This window comes from Carya illinoinensis, chromosome 4 (assembly GCF_018687715.1).
Source record: "Carya illinoinensis cultivar Pawnee chromosome 4, C.illinoinensisPawnee_v1, whole genome shotgun sequence".
Classification (NCBI taxonomy): domain Eukaryota; kingdom Viridiplantae; phylum Streptophyta; class Magnoliopsida; order Fagales; family Juglandaceae; genus Carya; species Carya illinoinensis.
In genome coordinates, this window is record NC_056755.1 from 24,021,987 (window position 1) to 24,048,804 (window position 26,818).

The window sequence follows — 26,818 nt, forward strand, 5'->3', positions numbered from 1 at the left end:
CATTTCTTAGAGAGAACACTTGTTAAAAAAAAAAAAACATTGAGTTTCACATTTCTTTTATTTTCTTTTGCTTTCGTTTTTCAAAACATCTTGCTTAACATTTGGTAACAGCTCCCCATTTTTCATTGTGAGCACCTGTTAGATTTATATCATCATATCTACACAATTAAACTTTTATACTTTCATTCATAGGTATGCCCACTAGCCCTAGGTACCATTTCCATAGGACAATCACCCTGGAATCATTTAAAAAGGATCCAACCATTGCCTGTTGACTGTTCTTCCTCAACCCAAGAGCTACCGCTCTATTTTTACTAACTTTAGAGTGAACAGAAGAGTTCTGCTATGATACTTCCCCATTTAAGCATTTGGAGTCGTGATAAAAATATTTTTATATGCTATGTATATGACAAACATATTGAATAGCATGTGCTTCTGTTCAAGAAATCAAACTTTGCATGACTAATCATAACTTTGAACATGTCGATTTGTAAGAATGCTTGGATATGTAAAAGTTTATAAAACATCACATGCCTCATAAGATCCGTATATGGTTTCCAGCTACAGTCTTGCTTAGTTGATGGGCTAGTTAGTGTTGTAGCCTTTTTTTTTTTTATTGCCATAAAGTCACTAGTTGAGGCTAGCAATTGAGTGGCATGTCAGCCATGGCTTGTCTTTAGGAGGAGGGAGAAGCTTGCTTAAGAAACTTGAGCTAGGTGCTAGTTTTGGTGGGCAAAAAATGAGCTTATTTGAGTGGGCTCACTTTGGGGTTTAGATGGGGTTTCGGCCAGGGTTTAATTCAAATAAAAATTTTCTTGGTTAAAAGTAATTATCAAGATGTAAGAAAGTGGATGAGAGTATATGAGTGTGTACTTAAGTGGTTGATAGCATGTAGAAGTGATTTAACCAAGTGATTAAACACTTATCAAAACCAGCCACTTTAGGATTTCGAAACCAAGTTTAGGGTTTTGGGCATCACATCAGATTTAGGGTTTTGGTTGAATCTCAAAGATTTGAGATTTCATTAGGATTGAAATCCTCTTTTGGTTGGATGGAATAATGTTTGATATAGATAGCATGATCACATGGCTTAGTTTACCCTTCATCTCCTTCACTTTTGTCATCCATATGACCAATGTCTTACACTTGACAAGTGTCCTACACTATTCACATGAGTGGTTAGGATCGTGCCATGTGTCCAACCAAAAAGTAATATTAGTGATTCTGAATGGATTTGGATATCCTACATGGCAATTTGACAACTGTTTGAATTGGTTTCCACTAGAGGTGTAAGACTATCGGTTCGGACCGAGACCTACCGAATGTGTGTGTATATATGTATAATATATTATTTTATATGGCAATTTTATAAATTAATTATATAATTTTCATCCAAGGGATCACCATTGACTATATACAATGAAATTATTTAATATTTATTAACTATATATAAAATGTTACATAGATCACTTAATTTTAATTTTATTAATTTAATTAATTTTTTGTATTAATTTTTTTTTATATCAAAAACGATAAAAGAGGAAAAATATTTTCATGAATCAAGTTAGACTAAATTGGACTGATAGCTAATGGTTTGGTCTGAAAAAATGATGAACTGAAATTTTCGGCTTGTGAGCTCCCTTGACTGGACCGATTACACCCTATGTTGCTATGTGATGCTCTCTTGGGTGTCACTATTGATCGAAAAAATTCTAAAACTTTTTATTGCACCATAAATGTTAAATATTTCCATGAGTCTAGTGATGCAATTTGTTTCGTGCAACGATGAACCTATGTTTATTTAAAAGGGGCCATGGCCCCCTTAAAAGTTTTTGAAAAATAAAAATATACCATAATTTTTAATCATAATTTTATAAATATAGAAAATGGTCCCTCCAAAAAATTTATAATCCCTATACACTCTACAAAATTTTATAAAATCTCAATATACTTAGAAATATTTCTTCAAATTTTTTCCTATAGTTCCAAAATTTTGTATAATTTATATATATTATTTATTTTCAAGAGTGTGGTTTCACTAAAATTAAATTAAAACTAAGTTTAGGAGAAATAATAAATAGTTTCCTAATTGAAAATACAAAAACATATGTAAGGTTGGTGATCTATATGGAAAATAGTTAAGAGGTTTTATCCTTTAGACTTCATTGAGTAAGAAAAAATTTATTCAAAGTCTCGATTATTGTATTATATGCTTAATGTGACATAAAAATATCTAGAGTACGTGTACTACAAAAAAAAAATGACTTTTTGCGTCATCTAAATCTATAGCAAAAAGTATAAAACGCGTCGTTAACAAATAATTGAGACGCATTTTGTGTCTTTTTGGATTGATCGCCCTATTTTTTTTATAACTAGTTTACATGAAACTTAATAAACTAGCTTACAAATTAGAATGAAAGATGACATTTTAAAAGACTACTTAATAGTTTCTATGAATCAAATAAATTCTAAATATTTTATTACAAAAATAATAATGAATGAATATTATTTTATAAAGCATTATTATCAAAAATCTGAAACATATATTAAGACGTTATATTTTTAGAATTTTTTTCTATGTGTATATTGCAAATTATCAATATCTAAGTTTATATCTAATTATATTTTTTTAATTTTTAAATCTCACCGTGTCACACATTAGAAAATTTAGCTCACCTCAGAAAAATTGCCGGTTCCACCATTGGTTTTGCGAATTTTGACTCCTAAGTGCCTTAATGAAATATAGAGGCACTCCCATTCGCTATTCATCTAGAAAACATGGAACTTTTTATTGCATTGTGAAATCCTAAACATTTATCCGAGACTAATGGTACAACTCGTTTCATAGACTTATACTTGTAAGTGCCTTAATTAAATAAAAAGACAACTCGTCACCATAGAGAATCAAGATTTGACTAGACAATCAAGATCTGACTATGCTGATGGATTAAAATCTGATCAGTATTTTAATTCATAAAGTCATTTCAAAATTTCACAACGTTTCTACGGTCTAAAGAAACTCATCTATTAAATTTATTTTAGGTCGTTACATGGACCCCATATGAGTAATATCATTCTTGCCCCACTAGCAAAAGGGCATTGCCCTTGACTTGAGGTCTATATATCTCACCCAAGTTTGTTGATTGTTCATAATCAACCCAAGAAATATCACTCTATTATTACTCATTTCAAAGTAGATGTAGGAGTCCTGCTATGATATTTCCCTCCCAACACAAAGGGTTGTAATAAAGGTTTTCCTTTTTTATTTTCGTAGTTCAACCCTTTGTTTTCAGAAATATTTCAAAAAAAAAAAAAATCAATTAATAAATCATAAAGCAAATAAACATGCTCAATGAGTCAATCAATGCAACCAAACCTCTACGGCGACAAACATTCTCAATTTCATAATACTATGTCTAATTCATTGAAATTTATGGAGTAATGTTATATACAGTCGTAGAATATGTAAGTACCGTTCAGTCATTTTGAAAAAGAATGGAGTCTATTATTAAAAAATTATTTTTTTCAAGTAAATTCTATATTTATTTATTCTTTTTCAAAATGATTATGCAGTGCTTGTGTATTCACGACTGTAACTATCTTTTTATTTTTTCAAATTATAAAATTATTTTTATTATAAAGTAAATCTAATAGGTTACACAAAATCACTTTTATAGGATTAGTTTAACAATTGAGTTCCTTGATTTTTGTGACGTGTGAATTATTAGTATACAATTTAATCTCAAAATTGTGAGAACATATAATTTCTTAAGTAATACAACCATATATTGGTCAATTATCACACTTTAAATTGTGATACTTTTCATCGCTTTTAAGTTATTTTTTATTATTATAAAAAAATTAATAGTGGATGAATAATGTTGATTCGTTAAATTTTATTTAAATTTGGATAATGAGATAAAATTTTTTTATTTTAAATAAAAATTTAAAATATTATTATTATATTAAGATTTGAAAAAGTTGAATTGAAATTTGAAAAGTTGAATTATTTATTATATTTTGTGTAAAAATTTTAAAAAATTATAGTAATAAGATGAGATGAGAATTTTATATTTCATTCTATTTATCAAACATGTTTAGTTTTCAATATAAAATTTTGCTATATATAAATAAAATTTCATATTAATTTATATATTAAAATGAATTTATTCATATTTAAAATTTAAATTAATATTATTTTTAATAAAATTTATTTTTTAATTAATCATATTAAATTAATATATATATTAATATGCAGGTGCGCTAACTATTAGATTTTTCCATCAATATAATGGGTAATTACCACGGCCTTTGATACTGACCAAAGCATCACTAGCCAACACAAAATCTAATTCCGTCCCGGTTCGTGACATATATAGACAACTCGCAGAACAGAAATGGAGAACAGACAAGACAGTATACAGGAGAGCCCACAAGACAGGTGAGAGTTCCTTCGATTGATAGGAAAAAAAAGCAAAGAAAAGTGTCTGAAATGGAAATGTCAATGCCGCGAGTAGAGGAGGACGATGGGGAACAACGTCGTCGTCGGAAGCTTGAAGAAGCCCTTGAAGTCAAATCCCTCAGGCGCATCATCAGCGCCTACCTCAAGTACGCCTATTTCTCTAATCTCTTCTTGATCCTCTTCAATTGATTAATTATTGTTGGCTAGTTTTGAAATCAAATGGGAGTATGGTTTCTTTTACCCTGCTTTTCCTTTGTTTCTTAGTCTCCACTCAGCCAACGTCGTTGTACGATTATAAGCTTCTTGTGCTCGTGGGAAAGTTTAAGGCTAACTTTGGGATGATTCTTGTACCCTGGGAGTTGAATCGATTGAAGGAATACTGGACAAAGGGAACTCGGAGTTATATATTTCAGTTATTTGGAATTGATTTAGTGTTATTCCTTTGTGGAGTTTATCATTCGCCAATTTGTGCCTTTTTAATGGAAGTCCCCGTGCATTTTCCAATTGAAAAATAGTGGTTTTTAGGACTGTTTCTTTGATAAGTGATGCATCTGGTATTTCAAGATAGTGCCAGACGGAAGTATCTTTTTGGGTCATTGGTTGAAGAGTCGGGATCCTCTGTTATATGAAGCGGCGTTAGTATTATTAGGGAATAGACTCGTTTGCTTGATCCATGCCTATTTCCCTCATCAATAAAACACCTCTTTACCGCTAAAAAATTATTGTTAGGAAGAGAATTTAGTCTGGAGTTATCTACTAGCTTCTAAGAGAGTCCTGGGTGCTCTTTGATTTGAATTCCTAGTTGGTATAGTAGTTGTAAGTCCAGATTCTTCAGATATATTTATTAAGCTCAAAAAAAGACTGTTTAATTAATGAAAAATTTGTGTTCTGCGGACAAATAAAGACACGGTTATCCAACTAAATATATTAGCATGAGAAACTATGTTTTAAAATCAAAACATAAGAATGACTGGATAAAGTGGGCAGTCGGTAATATAAATAACTGAGAATTGAAGTGTCTTCTATTTAGAATTTTCCCTCTTTCCTTCCAAATATTTCTTTTATATATTTTTTGAAAAGGAAAAAAAAAAAAAAAACAAAACTTAATCTAAGTGTTTGTTTGTCAAATATTTTTGAGCTTTCTAATTTTTTAACCACTGCTGCTGTTACAGCATCCAGATAGTACTGGGACATATATAAATTTTTTATCTATTGATGATTTATCTTAAAGTCATTAGCTGGGATTGATGCTTTACCAGATAACGTGCATTCAACTTTTATCTTCATATCCAAGACATATTTGCTTTATCAAATCTGCCATTTTCTTCCATTATTTTCATTTTTTATTGAACTCTTATTCACAGTTGCATTAAAATAAACTCATGCATTTATTTGATTGTGTTGGTTTTTGTCCTTTAGTAAGCCTCCTGATGTGTTCATTGTGCATATGCCTTTTATCTATATTATCCAATCACAGAACTTTATCTTCTTTTAGCTGTCATTACTGCTTGTGATGGTGCACTTGATCTCTCTCCGTAGTCTTAATACTCGTGCTTTCTTACATGGACTTCTCTTATAGCTACCCAGATGCTGCAGAAGAAGATGTCAAAAGATATGAAAGATCTTACAATAGGCTACCACCTGCCCATAAGGTATTTGCACTTCCCTTCCTATGTAGTAGTTTCAAGTTGCAAGTGAAATGCTTAGGGATGGAGTTGTCATTATCACACTTAGTATAAAAGACAAAGTCCTGCTAAGCTACTTTTTGCTATGTGCTTAATCTTTGATCGAAGTAGTGTTATTTACTCCCATTTTGAAGGTTTATTTGTTCATTTTATTTTATTTTATTTTTTTAAAATTTTAAACTTACATAATTCCATAACCTACACCAGAGAAGTTTTTTTTTTTGATAAGTAATAAGAGAATTTTATTCATACGAATGAAGTAGGCATAGCCTGTGTACACAGGAAGTATACAAAAGAGACACCTAATTACATTCTAGCTAAGGAAAGAAAATCATGGACATTGTTTCCATCAAGTATAATGGTTGAAAACCACAACATTAAAGTACGCATAAAAAAATTCTGAAGTTCCTCCAGTGTGCGTTCCCTATCTTCAAAGCATCTCTCATTCCTCTCCGACCATGTACACCACATGATACACAACGGGATCATCTTCCACATTGCCGCCACTTGAGGACTGCCTTGAAGCTCATTCCAACAAGCCAATAAATCCACCACCCGTGAAGGCATTACCCAAGCAATATCCAATCTTCTAAAAATCTCGTTCCATAGCCCCCTTGTGATCTCACAATGTAAAAGTAGGTGATCTACAGATTCTCCCTTTTTTTACACAGGTAACACCAATCCATCACTATGATTCCCCTCTTCCTCAGATTGCCCGTAGTCAAGATCTTCCCAAGAGCAGCAGTCCATACAAAAAAGGCAACCTTAGTAGGCACCCGTGATCTCCAAATCCTCTTCCATGGAAATGAAACATGGCCATGAATTGACAAAATCTTGTAATAGGTCCTGACTGAACATTTTTTACTACCATTAGCCTTCCACTGCAACCTATCTTCTTGAGCCATATTATTTCCCATGGAATAAAGCAACCCAAGGAAGTCAAACATAGCCTGTAGTTCCCAATCATGGATATTTCTATTGAAGAGAACGTTCCACTGAAAAGATCCATGGGAGAGTACCCGCATATCTGCAATAGAGGCCTCTCTATTAGCTGCAATACCATAGAGTGCTGGAAATGCCCTGGACAACGCGCACTCTCCACACCAAACATCATGCCAGACCTTGATTTTGGAACCATCTTTCACCACGAATCGTAAGTGGCTTTGAAACGCCTGCCAACCCCTCCTAATATATTTCCATAGGCCCACACCATGTCTCCCCCTTACTTCCCTGGAGTACCAGCCTCCCCCTTTTCCTAGTAGGACTACCACCCGTGGGTAGCCCAAGTGGTAAGGGCAAACTTGTGTGCATGAGCCCCATGTTAGAGGCTCGATTCCCCTTGGGATCAAACTATGATTTAGGGAAGCCATGGGTAGTGGGTTGCTGTGTTAGTCTCCCTGGGGGTTTAGGTTCCATGGGTGAGTCCTAGGGGCTCTGGCGTGGGGTGGTTCTCCGTCATAAAAAAAAAATTATTATTATCATAAAAGTGAAAGTGAACAAAAATAAATGGTTAATGTTTATGCTTTAGATATTTTTATTTTTTATTTTATTTTTTTAATGTCGGAGAACCTCTCCAAGACAGGGCCCTTCGGACCCACTCCTGCAGAGTAAGCCACGGTCCTGTGCACCACACCCTCTGAAGTTTTTCGGCATGGAATTTTTTAAATCACTGGCTTTTCACAAGGGAGTGTGGCACCAAAGGATTGTTTACACCCATGAGGTGTTGAACCTTGGATTTTGAAGGGGGTGATACCCTAAGACTAAGGCCTTTACCACTTGGGCCAATCCCTTGGGGTTATTTATGCAGCTTTAGTTTTTTCATCAATATGCCTTTCCGTAGAATAATTTGTTCACGGGGAGAAATGTTTTTGAACTAGAATTGCTAATGATTTTATTGTGTTGGTCTTCATGGCACATCTGCCTATTATCAAAGTCGAATGTGACCGTGGAACTATTCTAACATATTTATATCTAAGGAAAATTACACTATTATTCATTGTCACTTATCCCTAAACTTTGTCTCACCACAACTTCGAACTTGATTTAAAGTTCTAGTACCAGTTCTCCCATCTATAAAAAGTCTCCATTATCTTCAACTGACATATATATATATATATATATTTGATAAGTAAGAAAGATAATTTTATTCATTGAATGAGATAGGCGAAGCACATGTACAAATGATGTATACAAAAGAAAGCACCTAAATACATTCTATAAAGTAGAAAGTGAAAACAAAAAATCATGAGCTGAAGCTCCATTAATCACTGTAAGCAGAACATCATTGAAATAAAGAGTACACAGAATTTCCGAAGTTCCTCCAAGGTACGTTCCTTATCATTAAAACAACGCTTGTTTCATTCCCACCAAATGCACCGCATAAGACACAAAGGAAGCATCTTCCGTGCAGCGGCCACTTGAGGCCAACTATGTAGCCCATTCCAACACGCAATCAGATCCAAAACTCTCGAAGGCATCACCCAAGCCAACCCAACTCTACTAAAAACTCCATCCAACAAAGCCTTTGCCACCTTGCAGTGTAAAAGTAGATGATCCACAAATTCCCCATGCTTCTTTCACATAAAACACCACTCCATAACAACTTTCTCAAGTTATTGATTGTCAAAATGTTCCCCAAGTGATGCTGTCCATATAAATAAAGCGACTTTGGAAGGCACATTAGACCTCCAAATATGCTTCCAAGGGAAAGGAGAACTATGCTGAACAGTCAACACCTTATAATAAGACCAAACTGAAATGTTTTTACTTCCCGTAGGCTTCCACAACTATGTATTCATTACTGCCATGGTTTTCACTTTTCACCCCATCTATTTTGGGAAAATAGATGTTTTGGAAGCAATCAAGAAGGGTGTGTGGATTTATTTTGATTTATGAGATTTGAGGCAGTTGATGAATCCAAGATCAAGTTTTGGCATGATGAGTAGTGAGATGAGCAACTTTTGAGATTAGTTTTCCAGAGTTGTATCATGTATCCCCCCAACATAAAGAGGCCTTGGTAGGAGATCTCTACACTGTTCAAATAATAATTTACTGTCAAATATCACTATTGGTTCTGTTTCCCTTGGAATAGCATTGGTACAAACACGGCTCCATCGAAGGTGACATACTTTTGGAAAGGCACAAGGATTACTTTGTTTGGATAATTTAAGAAAGAAGTGCGCCATAGTAATAGATTGTTGTTGTATGCGCTAGAAAAGTGAGAAGACTACTGATCATCTCATGTTTCACTAGGATGTGGCTAGACTAGAACTTCATTTTAATAGGTCCACTCGACACCCAAATAATCTACCCATGAAAGCTTTATGGGCCTTTGGGTCATCTCTCAAAAGGTGATGGAGATGTTGGAGGTTTGAGAAGGGCAGTTTTAGATTTTCAAATATATCAAATGTTTCACATTGAAGGAATGCAACATCCCTAGCGTTGAAGAGAGCGAGATGAAGGTGGTGCAGCAATAAGCCAATACACTTAAAATTGTCTAGATTGGAAGAAAATTCATAACATCCAATATACTTTCCTAGATTTTTTACTTGTTGGTATTCCTCTTTCTCCTAAATGGGTTCTTTCTCTTGTATTCTTCAATCGTATTCAGCTTGCGTCCTTCTATGCTTTTCAAAAAATTGCCTTATAAAAAATTAATAATATTGACTGATGTATTCCTTTTTTAGTGGCTATCTTTTTTTCCCCAACTTGTGAAGTTCTGATATTCACCTTTTTCCTCTACTTTTGTAGGCTTTACTGTTGCATTACCCTTTAAAGTTTCAAAGAATAAGACGGTAACTTCTTGGTTTTTTTGTTTTTATTATTCAATAACCATGATTACATTTTATATGAGCTAACTTGGTAATGCAATAAGGATTATGCATTCTTTCCTCAAGTGCATCATGTGGTTTTTGTCCTTTTTCCTTTTTATTTTTTCTGAAGTTATAAAGTTGATGAATTTTGCAGGTGTATTTCTACTAATTCATTTTTCATATTCAGCATGCTTCAGGTCTGTTTTGACTTCCCATCTAAATGGTATAGGAGTATCTTGTCGCTCTTTTTTTGTAACACCCCTTTCCTGTAGGGTAGAGATATTACTAACATACATAGCATGATGCCTGGTAAAGAGACTCAAAATTCTGAAATACCTCTTTTTATTGTAAAGCATAAAAAACATTTAAAACTGAACTGAATATAATTGTCTTAAAACTGAAACATAAAGTAAAAGAACAAAAACTAGTCCTACGAATGACTCTTATTCATAAAAGAAAAACTAATTCTTGTGTGAACAACACTTATTCTCTCTAAGTCTTTATACTAGATCTACTCCTGGCCATCCAGCTCTGCGTCATCATAATCACCATCTGTGACAATAAACCATAAAAGAAAATAGAAAGACAAAAAAAAAAGAAAAAGAAAATGAGTCGAATACTCGGTAGATAGCACATCATACCGTAAAATATTACTTAGCTTAGCACAGACTTAAATTGTTTGAAAGACTCTTCATAACATACATGTATCATCACAGATTCACATAGCATATCTATTCATCATTAACATGAGCGAAATCATACATAATCATGGCAAACATGTAAAGTGAATGCATAAATGACCGACTTTATGCATTTTCTAACAATCATACATGATTTGTTTATCTTGTCTTTCACTTATCATATGGTGATCCATGCTTGAGTCCATGGCACTGCATAATTTGTCATAACATGGGGTGAAACATGCTTGAGTCCATGTTCCGCTTAGCTTGCATAACTGAACATAAAATGGAGTGAAACATGATTGAGTCCGTGTTCCACTTAATTTGTATAACTTGTCATAACATGTAGTGAAATATGCTTGAATCCGTGTTCCACCTTGCATAACTGATCATAACATGGAGTGAAGCACGCTTGGGTCCGTGTTCCACTTGACTTGCATAATTGATCATAACATGGAGTGAAACACACTTTAATCCGTGTTTCACTTATCTTGTGGTTAACCATGTTTGAGTCCGTGGCACCGTCTTAGCATAACTTGTGGTGAACATGCTTGGGTCTTTGTCACCTTAAAACATTTATCTTTCTTAATGCATAAGAACTTTCTTGGACTTCATGGACTGTTCTAACATGGCATATTCTTGTACATGGCATGACACACTACATGATTTAAGTATAACATTCCATGGCATATATGATCTGAGTTCTACATGAACGTTACATGACATACTTGATCTAAATACTTCATGGCATTACCTAGCATATATGATTTAATTGCTACAAGAATATTGCATGGCATACTCTTGTACATGACATAACATAACATAACATGGCACGGTATACAACATGATCTAAACATTTTTTTATGAAATTTCATGGCATACATGATCTAAGTACTACATGAACATGGCATACATGATCTGCCTATTTTATTACATGAACATTTCATGGCTTCCATGTGATTTTAGTAACATTCAATCCGTCAAACAACAAATTCATTCATACAAGCATAATGTCATAATTCATCAAAGATCATGAAAGGAATCTAAACTTGACTTGGCTCTTAGCGTAGCATAGATAACCATCATAAGCACATACTATTTTTATACATAACAATAATATTTACAGTATGCATGCATTTATATGATCATACTATTTACCACTTGGCGTTGCTTTTAGAATCTCACGTAATAGCTCATGACCTCTTAATCGTCACTAATAGTTCTAAGAAAATATGTCGTAGCATTCTAAGTACTTAGAATCATGCCATATATTAATTCAACAATTATTCAGCTATACTAAGATTAATATATAGTAATATTATTTAAAACTCATAAAGTATTCCTTGATTTTCTATTTAAAAATATAACATAATAAGTTTACTAAAATTTGATCTGAATAGACAATGGGAATATTAATTAAAATAATAGGCTCAATGGTATACATTAAAATATAATTTAAAACATACTTTAAATATGCTTTAAATTCCTACATTATTTCCTGTAGAATAAACCCAGCCCGATTCAAAACAATATATTGGATTATGAAATCAGTCCCCTTAGAAAATAGGAAAGCCTGAGGCCCATGTGAGAAGTCAGCTCTTTCTTAGTAACAAAAAGCCACTAGGCTGAATGGGCTTAAGGCCCATAGCCCACTTTAAGTTCAAAAGGGTAAAATCTCTGGAACAAGAAGGCTGAGAGGTGAAAACAGAGCTCGTGAGGGGAGGGATCTTGCAATGGACTCACCGAGAGAAGGAAGGAGAACCACTGCGACGGTGGGTCTGGTGTTAGACCCTCTAGAAAAGTTGCCCCGGGACAAGCCTCGACACACTCACTGACATGCCTAGTCAGCCCCCATGGTGAGCCAGCAACATGCCATGGCAAGCCCATGGACCAGACCAGACCAGCCAGCCAGCACCATGGCCCATGCCATGGGCCATTTTCAGCTCTGGCTAGCACCAGTCAGGCCCCACGGCCAGAATTTTATCAGCATTTTATTATTTTAATAAAATCATCTAGTATTTATATATTTCATTATTTCCTTGTTTTAGTACAACTAGGAATTAATTCCTTAGGCTAGTGTTACTAGGAATTAATTCCTTTCTAGGATTTATTTCCTTGTTCAAGCACCATTAGGACTCTCCCCTTGTAAGCCTATATAAAGGCCACCCCAATCCCATCTTTCATTATCTTTTGACAAATTCCCTTTGTGGTTGGCTTATTTGTTCTTGAGATCTCCTTCGGTGCTTGGCACTTGGGCTATTTGGGTGCAATCCCGTGTGAATCCCAAATAGAGATTCAACACCTTGACGTTTGTGGACGGGTGTTGCTTCATCTATCAATCTATGAGCAAGTTTGTTTCTCTTTTCCATTATTGAGTTTCAATCTTGTTATTTACTTGTTATTTGCATTACTCGTTTTGCACTTAACATTATATCACATGCCCATATCATCCCAACACACTAGATCTACTTTGCCAAGTAGATCTAGCCTTGTTGGATTATTCCCTTCATATTTCTTTCACTTCCATATCATTCCATCACCATATTATCACCCATATACCTTCCATAATCCTAGATCTAAAACCCTTTCATCATAAAGCCCTAGATCTACACTAGATCTAGTGCCTCCATATTACCTACCATAAACCCTAGCCTTCATAAGGATTTCCTATATTTTAGGAAACCTTAAACCCTAGCCTCACTTCCATAATTACCATAATACCACCCAAGAGGCGCCTACCATAGCCTAATCAAACCATTCGGCCATCATCATACCATACCATACCATCATCATCCCATACACCATACCATCCCACCAAGATCCAATTCACAAACCACAAACACTCATCATCCATATTCATCAAATCTCATCACTCAAGTCTAGACTCAAGTAAGAAGGCAAGCAAGAAAGATAGGCTCATCGGTCATAGTTGGGTGAAGTGGATCTAGAGAACCATAGTGTTTAGGGACTAGACCGAGGTCCCTAACATCTGGGTGCTAGTCACGGCGGCACAAGGTGGAGGAAGAGAGAGAGAGAGAGAGCAGTTTTAGAGAGAGAAACTGTCAGCCAAAGCAATAGAGGAAGAGAAGGGTGGCGGACAGTTGTGGGCTTACCGGGAAGGTATGGGTTCGACGGGAGGTGGTTGGCTGGCAATTTCTGGGCAGCGTGGGTGGTACTGTGAGGAGGTAGTTCTGCCATGCAGAAAAAGGATTTTGGTTTCACGTGGGTGGGATGGTTTCTGGCTGTGAGAATTATGTTTGATGGGGATACCGTTGTGGGTTTGATGAAGAGGAAAAGAGAGGATTTTATGGGAGGGTTTTGAGGTAGAGTGTTGGTTACTGATTTGGAAACTTGTACAAACTAGGAAACCAACAAAGCAATATATGGATGTTGATAGGGGAAGAAATCCAATCAAATAAAATCACTATTTAAAAATTGATCTGTTAAAATATTTACTAAAATAATAATAATAATAATAATAATAATCCTAAGCCCTAATTTAGGACCCGTATGTTACATTTTTTTCCTTTGCTTACCAATATGCTGCCTTGCAGGCATTTGAACCTCCACTTGATATGAGTCAAGATGTAGATATTTGTGAAGATGGGAATCTTGAAAATGCTCTGAATGACCATCTCTTCTCGGGAGAAAATAATGTTAGCTCCTGTCAATCTACATCAATAAGTGGAAGCTTGTGTTTCACCAAATCTGACCAAGCTTGTTTAGGGGAAGAAAGCAATGCCATGTGCGAGTCAGTGAAAGGGACAGTTAGCATTGAGGTTTTAGCATTTATATGATATTAATTTTTGAGCAAATGTAAAAATTCATTATAGGGTTGGTTCCACCTATGTCTTTTTCATTTAGAAATTTGACCCCTGTAGATAACAACAGGAGATAAAAATTGATGGTAATTGTGACTCGGTCACTGGAAGGCATCCTCCAGGCTTCAAACATGAGGAACAGATAGATGCATGTGGTGGAAATGAGATCACTAATTCCAATGGAAATGTAAAGTCATTTGATTTCTTTTCAAGTTATTATGTCTATGTAAATTTGTTTGAGATTGTCGAGATCTATTGTTATTGAGATATATAATGTTGCATTTTACTGCATCACTCCATGACAAGAAAATTCTAAATTTAAGCCTTCAGCTAGGGCCACATGGTAATATGTTGTGCTATTTCACCACTTCCATTATTTTTTTTTCTTTTGACTTGACTCGTCATTTGTTATTATTTGGTATAGATTGTTGCTAGATTGCCTCCTTGGTTTGTGCAACCCGAGGATAGGGTACTCCTATGTGAACATCTCACTTTTTTCCTACTCTAGAAAATTAGAATTTACCCAATGTATTCTACAGTATGACCTCATGTTTTAATCTCTTTAAAAAGTTTTCATCATTATGCACAACAAAGGAGACAAGGAGGAGTGATGGTAGGATTTGATGAAGTTGAAGTAAAAGAAACTTTTTGTTTTACTTATTAAAAAAAAAACAGAAACTTATTGTTGCTTATCAAATTGTCTATCCAATATTTATCTACATGCTTTATTTGGTTATAAGTTATGGATTTTTCAGATATTTAATATTAAGTTGGAGATGTGTAGTCCTTTAATTTGACCTCCCTGCCCACAGCCTTTTTTTTTATTTTTTATTTTTTTATTTATAAAAACTCCTAATATGTAAATTGTTTGATGCTTTCCTTGCTATATCACTTGTTCAGGTGTCTTCGATGTCTCATGAGTGGTTGGATCCATCATTTCAGTTGAATGTTCCTTTAGTTGATGTTGATAAGGTATGATGGGTAACTGGTTTTATTTATTAGAACTTGTACTTCCAGTTTCTAATATTTTGTGTAAGCATTTGTTCTCTTTTCTTTGTTATTTTATATCTAGGTCTTATGGATGATTTTTCAGGCCCATTCTATAGGTAGCTATATTGCATTTGTAGCATTATAACAAGTCTGGAATTTGGAATTATGGATGGAACAATTGTTTGGTTTTCAGAATTTACACACACACACACACACATGTTTGGAACACTTGGAAGAAAGAAAAATGCTATTTGCACACGGCTTGGGGTACCCGCCGCGTACACGAGTCCACGTGACATGTTTAATGAAATGGTGCGTTTTGGGTTCCTTTGATTTTGCAGTCGTGTATTTCCCCCTTTCCTCATCCTGCCTTCCCGATTCTGAACCCAATCTCCCGTCAAACGAAGAGACCCTAACATCCGCCATTGAACTCTGTAACGCCCTCACGACACTGCCGGGTCCACCAACTTTTTTCCTTTCGTCTGTGCAATCCAAGCTCCTACTCATACAATTCGCTTGCCTTAATCGCACAGGCCATCGTTGCTGATCTGTCCCCAGCCTCGAGTTTTCAGTCTTATTGACAGCTCTGGCCGGTGTCGTCGCCTTCCTCCTCTCCGGAGTGCCCTTCCTCACGCTCGGCAATGGAGACGGCGCAGGCTTCGCCTTGCTGACTTGGAGCGAGAACGATTCACCCTGAAGCGACACCGACAAGCTCCTTGCCGAAGTGAACAATAGCTTCTGAGCCGCGGACACTTCACCATTGCCACTTCCAGCTCTCGAGTCCAGAGAACTGGGTCAAGGAGTGGCTATCATCCTCCTCTCCACTGACTGTGAACGTTTAGCCAGAGACGATACCGAAGGCATCGGCGTCATCTTAGTCGTCCGAGAAACCAACGGCAATGGACATTGTCGGGAATTGGAAGTCGAAGAAGGCGTAGAAGTAGAAGAAGAGGAAGAGGACATGTAGCGAGAGGTGACTTGTCGAGATTTCGACCTGCGGTGGGGGGAGACTGCATTGTCGGGGTCGGAGGGTAGGAGGGGTGGCCTTGTAGGGTTTTGAGGAGGCCCACCTCGAGTCGTAGTTTTTTTTTTTTTTTATTATATCGACTGACGTGGCATAATGCCACGTCAGCCGATTTCGCAATAGGTACCCATCGCCGGGTACCTGTAGCAGTCCCGTGGAAGAAAACATATGATAGATTTGTGGGTAAATAGATTGATACATATTTAGAAAAAAGACATTTGAGCTAGTTGTCAATAATATTCATAGAAGTGCACGGCTTTGGAAATTAGGTGGTAGAATATGCAATAGCTTGTATGAAATATATAGTGCGAGAATGATTTGTTTGATGGAAAAGACAAGTTTTTGGAATTATTTGAGAATAGTAAGAAGATATATCAATAAAAGAATAGGCAAAATGCCACGTTCAATACAAAGAATGTCCTACACTACGTAGGATCAAAAGAAATAAGAAACTCATGTAGATTTTGGCCATTAAAACTAACATCAATAGCCCACGTACAAAGAGTTCTTAAAAAGAAGACTTTCAGCTCCTCCATAGATCTCTCTTTATCCTCAAAAGTCCGTTCATTGTTCTCTTGCCACACGCACCACATAATGCATATCAGGATCATCTTCCAAATTGCCTTAATCTGGTTGTTGCCTCTTAGACCTGTCCAGCTAGTAAGAACCGCCACAACCGTTTCCGGCATAATCCAACCCCAGTCTAGTCTACAAAAAACCTCGTTCCATAACCCTTGAGCTACCTCACAATGTAATAAAAGATGGTCAACGGATTCTCCCCCCTTCCTGCACATACAACACCAATCTACGATGATCACCCTTCGTTTTCTCAAATTATCCTTTGTGAGGATCTTGCCCAGTGAAGTGGACCACACAAAGAAAGCCGCTTTGAGAGGCGCCTTGTGTTTCCAAAGCTTTTTCCAAGAAAACTGAGAGGGTTGCTCGTGTTAGGGCCTTATAAAAAGCACGGACCGAAAACAAGCCTTTTCCCAATGGTACCCACCACAACAAATCTAGAAGCTGGTTACTTGGTTTGGTTGAATACAAGAGGCTGAAAAAGGCTTCAAAAGTGTCCATTTCTCAATCTTGAGCAGCCTTGCTCAACTGATATTCCACTGGATTTGCTCCCCCATTACCACCATTACTTCCGCCACTGATTTCTCTGTCGCTTGCAACCAAGAATAATGTCGGGAATAAATCCTTAAGCGCACAATTACCACACCAGGTGTCATACCAAAATTTGATCCTATTTCCCTCTCCTAAACAAAGCCTCGTATAGTGAGAGTAGACCCCCCATCCCTGTCTAATATGTTTCCACAATCCCACACCATGTGCCTCTCGCACTTCCTTAGAACACCAACCATCCCATAATTCCCCATACTTACTTTCAATCACCAACTTCCAAAGAGCTTCTGGTTCTCTACGGTATCTCCATAACCACTTTCCAAGTAGCGCTTGATTAAAGATTCTCAGCTTTCTAATGCCCAACCCCCCCTTCGAGATGGGCTTACAAACCTGTTCCTACCTGACTAGATGAAACTTGAACTCCTCTTCTATTCCGCCCCACAAGAAGTCCCGTTGTAGTTTATCAATGCGGAGTGCCACCCTTGCTGGAATAGGGAACATGGATAGAAAATATGTTGGAAGGTTAGATAGAGTACTCTTTATTAGCGTAATTCGACCCCCTTTTGATAAGTACATTCTCTTCCAACCTGCTAAATGTCGCTCTACTCTCTCAATCACTGTATCCCATAACGCGATTACTCTCGAGGGGGCCCCCAACGGAAGGCCTAGATACGTCATGGGAAGTGTAGCAGTCTTACACCCCAGAGTATTCGCCAAGTGTCTTAGATGCTGAACACCACCAATAGGCACCATCTCTGATTTGGCCAGATTCACTTTCAAGCCTGAAGCTACCTCAAAACAAAGTAAGAGTGCCTTCAGTACTCTAACTTGGAGTTGATTCGCCTCGCAGAAAATTAGGGTGTCATCTGCAAACAACAAATGAGAAATGTTAATACTACCCTCGCATGGGGTTCCAATGAAGTAACCAGTCATATGCCCATTTGCAACCAGGACTGAGATCATTCTACTCAAAGCCTCCATTACAATAATAGAGTAGTGGGGACAACGGATCTCCTTGTCTTAGGCCTCGTGTGCTATTGAAAAATCCAGTAGGACTTCCGTTTATTAGGACTGAGAATTTCACCGTAGATATACACCATTAGATCCATGTCAAGCTTGCATATAATCTCTGGATAGCCCACTTTGAATCTACTATCCAGGCATTTATTGGCAATGAGCACTGCATCTAGAATCTGTCTGTCTTTTACAAAAGCATTTTGAGGTTTTGAAATTATCTTTCCTACGGTCTGACTAAGGCGATTTGCCAATACCTTGGAAAGAATCTTATAGACCCCATTGACTAGGCTAATGGGGTGAAACTCCTTTATATCCTCCCCCCCCCCCCCCCCCCCCCCCTCCTCCCCTTTTTGGTATTAAGGCTATAAAAGTGGCGTTTAGGCTTTTCTCAAACTTTCCGAAATAATAAAACTCCTAGAACACCTCCAGTAGGTCATCCTTTAGGACCTCCCAACAAGTTTGGAAAAATCCTATAGAGAACCCATCAGGACCTGGAGCCTTGTCTTTAGCCATTTTCCTTACCACATCTAGTATCTCCGCCTCTTCAAACGGCCTCTCCATACGGTTGGCATCCAAAGGTCCAATGGAATCAAAAGCCAACCCCCCTAGCTTAGGCCTCCACCCCTCCTGCTCAGTAAGAAACTGTTCAAAAAAACTAACCACGTGATTGTTAATCACCTGCACATCCTTGCATTCTGACCCATCAATCTTCAGTATCTCAATGTTGTTGGATCGCCTGTGAGAATTAGCAACCCTGTGGAAAAACTTAGTGCTACGGTCACCTTCCTTCAGCCATAAAGCTCTAGACTTCTGCCTCCACGAGATCTCTTCTAGTAGGATGATCCTCTTGAGCTCTACGACCAAAGCTAACTTTTGGGCTTGTTCCTCCGGATTCAAAGGCCTTGACTCTTGAAACCTTTCTAGCTCTTGTATCTTCCATTGCTTTATTTTCTTGAGTTCCTCAATATTACCAAAGGACTGCTTGTTCCAAAGCTTTAAATTTTGCTTTAGAGCCCTTAGCTTTCCTGCAAAAACAAAACTAGGAGTACCCTGAATTTGGTATGAAGACCACTGCTGTCCAACCCTATCCACAAAGCCTTCAGTTTGCAGCCACATGTTTTCAAACTTAAAATGTTGCCGCCTTCTTTGAATTCCCCCATAGTCCAGCATGACGGGCCAATGGTCCGAGCATAAACGAGGCAATCTCTTTTGCCACGAATTTCCCATTCCGGGGAAATTAGAAATCTATCTAATCTAGACCATCTGATTATTAGCGCACGTGTATATGCCCCCCGCTAGTGGTAAATCCACTAGGTTCAACTCAAAAATGCATTCCGAGAAATCTGATATTGCTGTTTCCAAAAAATGCATTCTTCTGTTTCCAAAACACTCGCTTAAAAATCTTGTTACATTGAAATCGCCACCAATGCACCAAGGAAGATCCCACCAGCTGTGTAACCCAGCTAGTTCATCCCACAGTAGTCTTCGGTCACTATCTGCGTTAGGTCCATAAACATCTGCAAAGGCCCACTTAAACCCATCAATCACATTCCTAAAAGAACATGCCACTGAGAACAACCCAACGGCCTCCTCCAATTTCTCCACCACCCATTGGTCCCACATCACCAACACACCTCTCGAGGCCCCATTAGCTGCCAAATACACCCAATTGACATGAACACAGCTCCATACACTTCGTATTATTTTGTAGTGACTGTTTTCAATTTCGTCTCATGTAAGCAAACAATGTCCGGCTTCCACCCACGCAGTAAGTTTCTTATTTGAAGATGCTTACCGGCATCATTTAGACCCTGTACATTCCACAAGAGAATTTTTGGTTTCATTTATTGGAATAAGCCAGCCCCTTCCCTTTAGACCTTTCCCTGCTTGAGCTACCTTCTGAATTCATGGACCATGTTAGCCTATTGAGTTCTCACTGTTTCTTGGATCCTGTTTTCCTTTGTTGTTGGTGACCCACTTTGATGGCAGTGAGTATTGCCATGAATTGCTCTTCATAACCTTCACACTTTAGTCCCACCATGTCCTTTATATCATTCACTGTTTGGAACACCCAATCAGAAACGCTGGATGAAGCCGGATACAAACAGTTAAGAGGAATTGGATTCTGCACCCTAAATTCCTTTTGCCCCTCCAAGTTCACTTCTCCAATCACTAAACCACTTCCCCTCCATGCTCATTAATCCTCTGTAAAAGCCTTTGAGAACCCTCTTCATCAGATAGGAAAAGATCACTGGCCGAATCATCTTCTTCACCTCCTTCACTGTGTTCCACCACCACAATGTCACTGTTCACCCCTAAGGGTCTCGCCGGACCACCACCTTCTTCCCCTTGCCCCGTCGGTGGGTTCTGCACAGTCCTCAAAGGAGGACAACCACTCGGTGGTGGAGGGAGAATCACCAGAGGAACTGAAGGCGTGGTCTGGAGTTCCGAAATGTCTTCCCGGCACTTCGTCGTCGTCTGATGATCGACCGGCAGATTCTGTTGCCATCGGGTTGGAGAAAGAACCACCATCGGCGTCGTCTCGGTATTCTGCACAGTAGTCTGCTGCTGGTTGCTCGTCGTGTCAACGAAGATTCTGGGGGAAGAGGATTCTAGTGTCAGCAGTTGGTCGGAAGGTGTCGTCGGCGTCATCTGTTGGTCTGCCGGCCGATTCTGTGGCTGTCATGACGATGGTTCTGGTGGAAGAGAGCCCCCTAACCCGTGACCCGTTTCTTTGCCCTTGACCCGTGCCCATTTCTGACAGGCCGAGGTCTTCATCTGAGGCCCAAGTCCAGCCCAATACGGAAGCCCATTCCTGCCCTTCCCTATATACCTTATGGCACTCCTATGGTCCATGGGCTTTGGCCCAAAGTCAGCCCAGCCCGATCCCTCAGCCCAGTCAGATTCCACTCCTACCCTCCTTAAGTTGCTACCCCTTAAACTCACCGTTTCCACCCCTTCCTTAAAAGGTTCCATATTCAGCTAATTGAAGTATTTGTTTATGGACAAGTGGGAATATTTGTTTGAAATGAAAGATTAAGATTATAATAGAAATATGAAAGCATCATTGCATTTCATGGATCTTTTGATTAAGGCATTTAAGAAATTTGTTAAAGTGATAGAATTCAATTATTCACTTATTACTATTGTCCATATCTGCTATAATGAAGCTTAATTGTGTACGCATCTTAAATGTTACTCTAGACAGTTCTTGGTGTGATTATGTTTTGGCAGTTGCCAAGTAACCAATTTGTTTTGAATTGTCTGAGCTTTAAGTTCAATAGATACTACTTGTGATGTAGCCTTCTGCCTGAGAGTCTGAAAAATGCTTTCTTTACCTACAACAACCAAACTCAACTTTAATATATATTATAAATACAACATATAGTGCAAAAAGCAGACTTAACCACAATTTGGTCTCAGTTGATAAAAAATAAGCTCATACGAGTGGCAATTACTAACACATAAGAGATCTCTGGATTTATATTGCCATGATAAAATAATTATGGTGCTTACTTTACTATTTGGGCACCTTAAGGGGATCCTTTCCCCTTCTCCTTTGAGAAGGTTACTTGTTGATAAACTGTCTTTAGATTTGAGTTTTATGTAATACAATTTCCTTTCTTTTTCTTCGTCAGGTTCGTTGTATAGTAAGGAATCTAGTTAGAGATTGGGCAGCAGAGGTATAGCTTGATTTTCTTGTTGGTTTCTCGGTTTTGTTATCATCTGGGATTTTGGTCTGAAATCCGTGTGTTCCTTCATTTTATTTTTAATACAGGGACAGAAGGAACGCGATCAGTGCTACAAGCCTATTCTTGAAGAGCTTGATGCCCTCTTCTGTAATCGCGAGAAGGACAAGTATTTATCACCTCTTGTTGCTTTCATTACCTCCAAATTACTTTTATACCAGAATTGCATCTTATCCCGATCAATCTAATTATATAATCATTGTATATAATTGGGTGGGAGTTAATAAAAAGTTTTGTTGAACAGTGCTCCTACCTGTTTGGTTCCCGGAGCTGGACTTGGCAGGCTGGCTTTGGAGATTTCATGTCTAGGTATTTACATAATTGACTATATTTGAAGCTCATCTTTCACATGCATTTTAACTCGCTGCTATTTCTCATTTCATAAACAGGTTTTATATGCCAGGGAAATGAGTTCTCATACTACATGATGATATGCTCGAGTTTTATTCTTAATCAGTAAGATTTTATGACAATTTCTTTGTAATTTTGATCTTATGCATCTGCCAACCATGGATGAGATTCTATACATATATATATTTATATATATATATATATATATATTTTTCATTTTTTTGATAAATAAGAGACTATTGAATGAAACTAGGGGAAGCCCATGTACACAGGAAGTATACAAAAGAAGCACCTAATTACATTCTAGAAACCTGAAAAGAAAACAAAAACTCATGAGCATTCCCTCCCTTAAGAACAATAGCCGAAAACCACTGCAGCAAAGAAGACAAACAATTTCCAGATATCCTCAACAGTTCGCTCCTTGTCATTGAAGCACCTCTCATTCATTGCCTTCCATATACACCACATTAATCACAAAGGAATCATCCTCCACGCTGCTGCCACCTGAGAGCTACTGTGCTGCCTATTCCGACATGCTAGTAGATCCACCACTCTCATTGGCATAACCCAACCCAGATCTACTAAGAACACCAACCCATAGCTCCCTAGTCACCTCACAATGTAAGAGTAAATGATCAATCGATTCACCATTATTCTTACACATGAAGCACCACTCTATAGCAATCATGCCACGTTTCCTCAAATTGTTAACCGTCAAAATCTTCCCAAGTGTGGGTGTCCAAATAAAAAAGGCAACTTTAGACGGCACAAAAGCCCTCCAAATGCTTTTCCATGGAAAAGATAATTGCTGCTGAACGGACAACACTTTATAATAAGATTTAACTGAAAACTTTTTGCTCCCCGTGTGTTTCCACTGCATTCAATCCCTCTCATTTCCTCCTATATTCAGAGAATACTAGAAACTGAAAAAAATTTGCAATCTCATCAAGTTCCCAATCCTGTACATTTCTAGTGAAAATAACATTCCAATGCACAGTCCCATTAGCACTCAACACCTCTGAAACAGCAGCCTGCTGATTTCCAACCAAGCTGAAAGCAACCAGGAAAACAGAATGAAGAGCTCTCTCACCACATCATTCATCGAACCAAAAATGAATTCTTGCACCCTCTCCAACCTCAACTTAATATGTTTTACGAACTGTCCCACCCCCTTCTAATATATTTCCATAAGCACACGCCATAAGATCCCCTACCCTACTTAGAACACCATTCCCCCCCCCCCCCCCCCCCCCCCCAACCAAAAATCACATCCATACTTTCGATCAATAACCTCTCTCCACAACAATACCCTTCCATTTGATACCTCCACAACCACTTCCCTAATAGTGCCTTATTAAAATGACTCAAATTTTGCACCTGCAAACCTCCATTCGCAATCGGACAGCACACCCTATGCCAACTCACAAGATGGAATTTATTCTCCTCTCCCAAGCCACCCCACAAAATGCTCTAAACAACTTCTCAATCCGGTTTGTCACACCAACCGATAATGGAAATAAAGAAAGATAATAAGTGGCAAGATTGGAAAGGGTGCTTTTAATAATGGTTAATCTTCCCCCTTTTGATAGGTATAGCCGCTTCCAACCTGACAATCTTTTATCAACCTTTTCTACAACACCATCCCATATATTCTTTGCTTTGAATGATGCCCCCAATGGAAGCCCAAGATATTTCATAGGAAGAGAAGCAAATTTGCAGCCCAACAAATCTGCTAAATGGTTAATATTCCTCACATCTCCCCCCGGTACCAATTCCGACTTACCCAAATTCATCTTGAGGCCCGAGACAGCTTCAAAAGACAATAATACAGCCCTTAAAGCTTGAATCTGTCCACTGTCAGCATGACAAAAAATGAGTGTCATCCGCAAATAATGAATGGGAAATTGAAATAGCACTGTTGTTATTATCCCCCAAGCAGCCTCCACCATAAGACTCAATGCCTCCATCACTAAAACATAAAGGAAGGGGGATAATGGATCCCCTTGTCTCAAGCCCCTCAAACTCTGAAAAAAATCACAAGAGTTGCCATTAACTAATACAGAAAACCAAGTAGTCGAAACACAATGTCTAACCCATCCACACCACCTATCCCCAAAGCCACATCTTCTTAGCATATCAAAAAGAAAATCCCAGCACACGTGGTCATATGCCTTTTCCATGTCAAGCTTGCAAAGAATCCCTGGAATACCCATCCTTATTTGGCTGTCCAAAAACTCGTTAGCGATCAGAACCGAGTTGAAAATTTGACGTCCCTTAATGAAAGCATTTTGAGTTTAGAGATGATTTTATCCATCATTATACTCATGCGATTAGCTAACACCTTCAAAATAATTTTATAAATCCCGCCTATCAAACTAATAGGATGGAAATCCTTCAACTCAATAGGCACCAGCTATCTTAGGAATGAGTGCAATAAATGTAGCATTTAGGAACTTCTCAAACTTATGACAAGAATAAAAATCATGAAGTACTCGCATAACTTCTTCTTCCACTATATCCAAACACTCTTGAAAAAAACCATAGAGAAAACTATCCGGACCTGGAGCTTTATCTTTACACATTCCACTCACCACCTGATACACCTCATTTTCTTCAAAAGTCCTCTCCACCCAGCTGGCTGCATGGAAATCCAGCTGGTCAAAATTCAGACCATCCAACTTAGGACGCCACTCCTCTGTCTCGTTCAGAAGATCTTTATAATACTGCACAATGTGATCTTGAATCTCATCAGAGGAATGAAGCACATTGGTACCAGAACGAAGTACCTCAATGGCGTTATTGCGCCTATGTGAGTTAGCTGTCTTGTGAAAGAACTTAGTGCATCTATCCCCCACTTTCAACCAAAGCACCCTTGATTTTTGCCTTCAAAAAATTTCTTTCATCAACAAAACCTTCTCAATTTCGGTCACTAGCTCATTCTTCCTTTGTAATGACTCCTGATTTTCCTCCCTATCCTCCAAAGCTTTCAAACTCATCCCAAAGCAGATTTTTCTACACTTCAGTACGCCTAAAGACTTCATTGTTCCACTTCTTTAGATCAAACTTTAGAGCTTTGAGTTTACTTGCCAATATAAAACTAGGGGTTCCAGAAAAGGAATAAGAGGCCCATCAGTTCCTTACCTTCTTCACAGATCCATAGGCTGCAAGCCACATATTCTCAAATTTGAAGTAACGCATACCCCCATGTAAACCACCACAATCAAGCAAAATGGGAAAATGATCAGAACAAAATCGGGACAACCTCTTGTGACATAGATTCAGATAATGAGTCTCCCATGATGTAGAGACTAGAAATCTATCCAACCTTGACCATCCTTTACTGTTAGACCATGTATATACCCCCTTACCAATGGAAGATTCACAAGATTCAGATAAAAAATCAGCTTCAAAAACACTTCCATAGCCATAGACAAAGTAGATGCACCTGCCCTCTCACTAGGAAACCGAACAATATTAAAATCTCCACACAAACACCAAGGCAAATCTCACAGGTAATACAGACCCGCCAACTCCTCCCACAAAAAAACTTCTATCCCTATCCACATTAGCCCCATACACACCTGCAAAAGGCCACCTTCCACCCATCCTCAATATTTTAAAAGAACCAACCACAAAATAATTCCCAATATATACCTATACTAACTCCACCACTCTTATCCCACATCAACAACACCTCCTCAAGCACCCAACGAAGTAAGATAACTCGAACCTACAAAAGAATTTCCCCACAGACTACAAATGATACTTCTATCAATAAAACTCAACTTAGTTTCTTGAAGGCAGACAATATCAATTTTCCAGCAACGAAGGAGGGATCTAATACGGAGACTCTTGTTGACATTGTTAATCCCCCTTACATTCCAAGAGAGGATTTTAGGCTTCATTTGATGACCAAGACTCTCTCCCTTTCAACCTGTCCGTCCCTACACAACCCTCCTTGTTATCGTAATTAATGGAGTTTTAATCGTTTCAACTCCGTGTCCTTTTTAGCTGCAGACTTCAAAGTTGTAGATCTTCCTGCTTCAATAGCAACAAGGAGAACCTTAAACTGCTCTTCAAACCCTTCACAAGAGATCCCCAC

The 26,818-nt window shown here is 37.8% G+C and overlaps 1 protein-coding gene across 2 annotated transcripts in view; it reads left to right on the forward strand.

Moving 5' to 3' along the window:
* Positions 1–4,319: 4,319 nt before the first annotated feature.
* LOC122307635 (carnosine N-methyltransferase-like) overlaps positions 4,320–26,818 on the forward strand; it is a 35,248-nt gene continuing 12,749 nt past the window's right edge. Inside the window, exons 1-11 of one of the 2 annotated variants that reach the window (XM_043120644.1) lie at positions 4,320–4,608; positions 6,042–6,114; positions 9,898–9,941; positions 10,114–10,156; positions 14,194–14,418; positions 14,531–14,647; positions 15,361–15,432; positions 22,255–22,299; positions 22,395–22,474; positions 22,610–22,674; positions 22,755–22,821. In XM_043120644.1, the coding sequence (XP_042976578.1) occupies positions 4,493–4,608; positions 6,042–6,114; positions 9,898–9,941; positions 10,114–10,156; positions 14,194–14,418; positions 14,531–14,647; positions 15,361–15,432; positions 22,255–22,299; positions 22,395–22,474; positions 22,610–22,674; positions 22,755–22,821 (947 nt within the window). In that variant the 5' untranslated portion in view covers positions 4,320–4,492. The remainder of the gene's footprint in view (positions 4,609–6,041; positions 6,115–9,897; positions 9,942–10,113; positions 10,157–14,193; positions 14,419–14,530; positions 14,648–15,360; positions 15,433–22,254; positions 22,300–22,394; positions 22,475–22,609; positions 22,675–22,754; positions 22,822–26,818) is intronic. The other variant, XM_043120645.1, reaches the window with a different exon arrangement.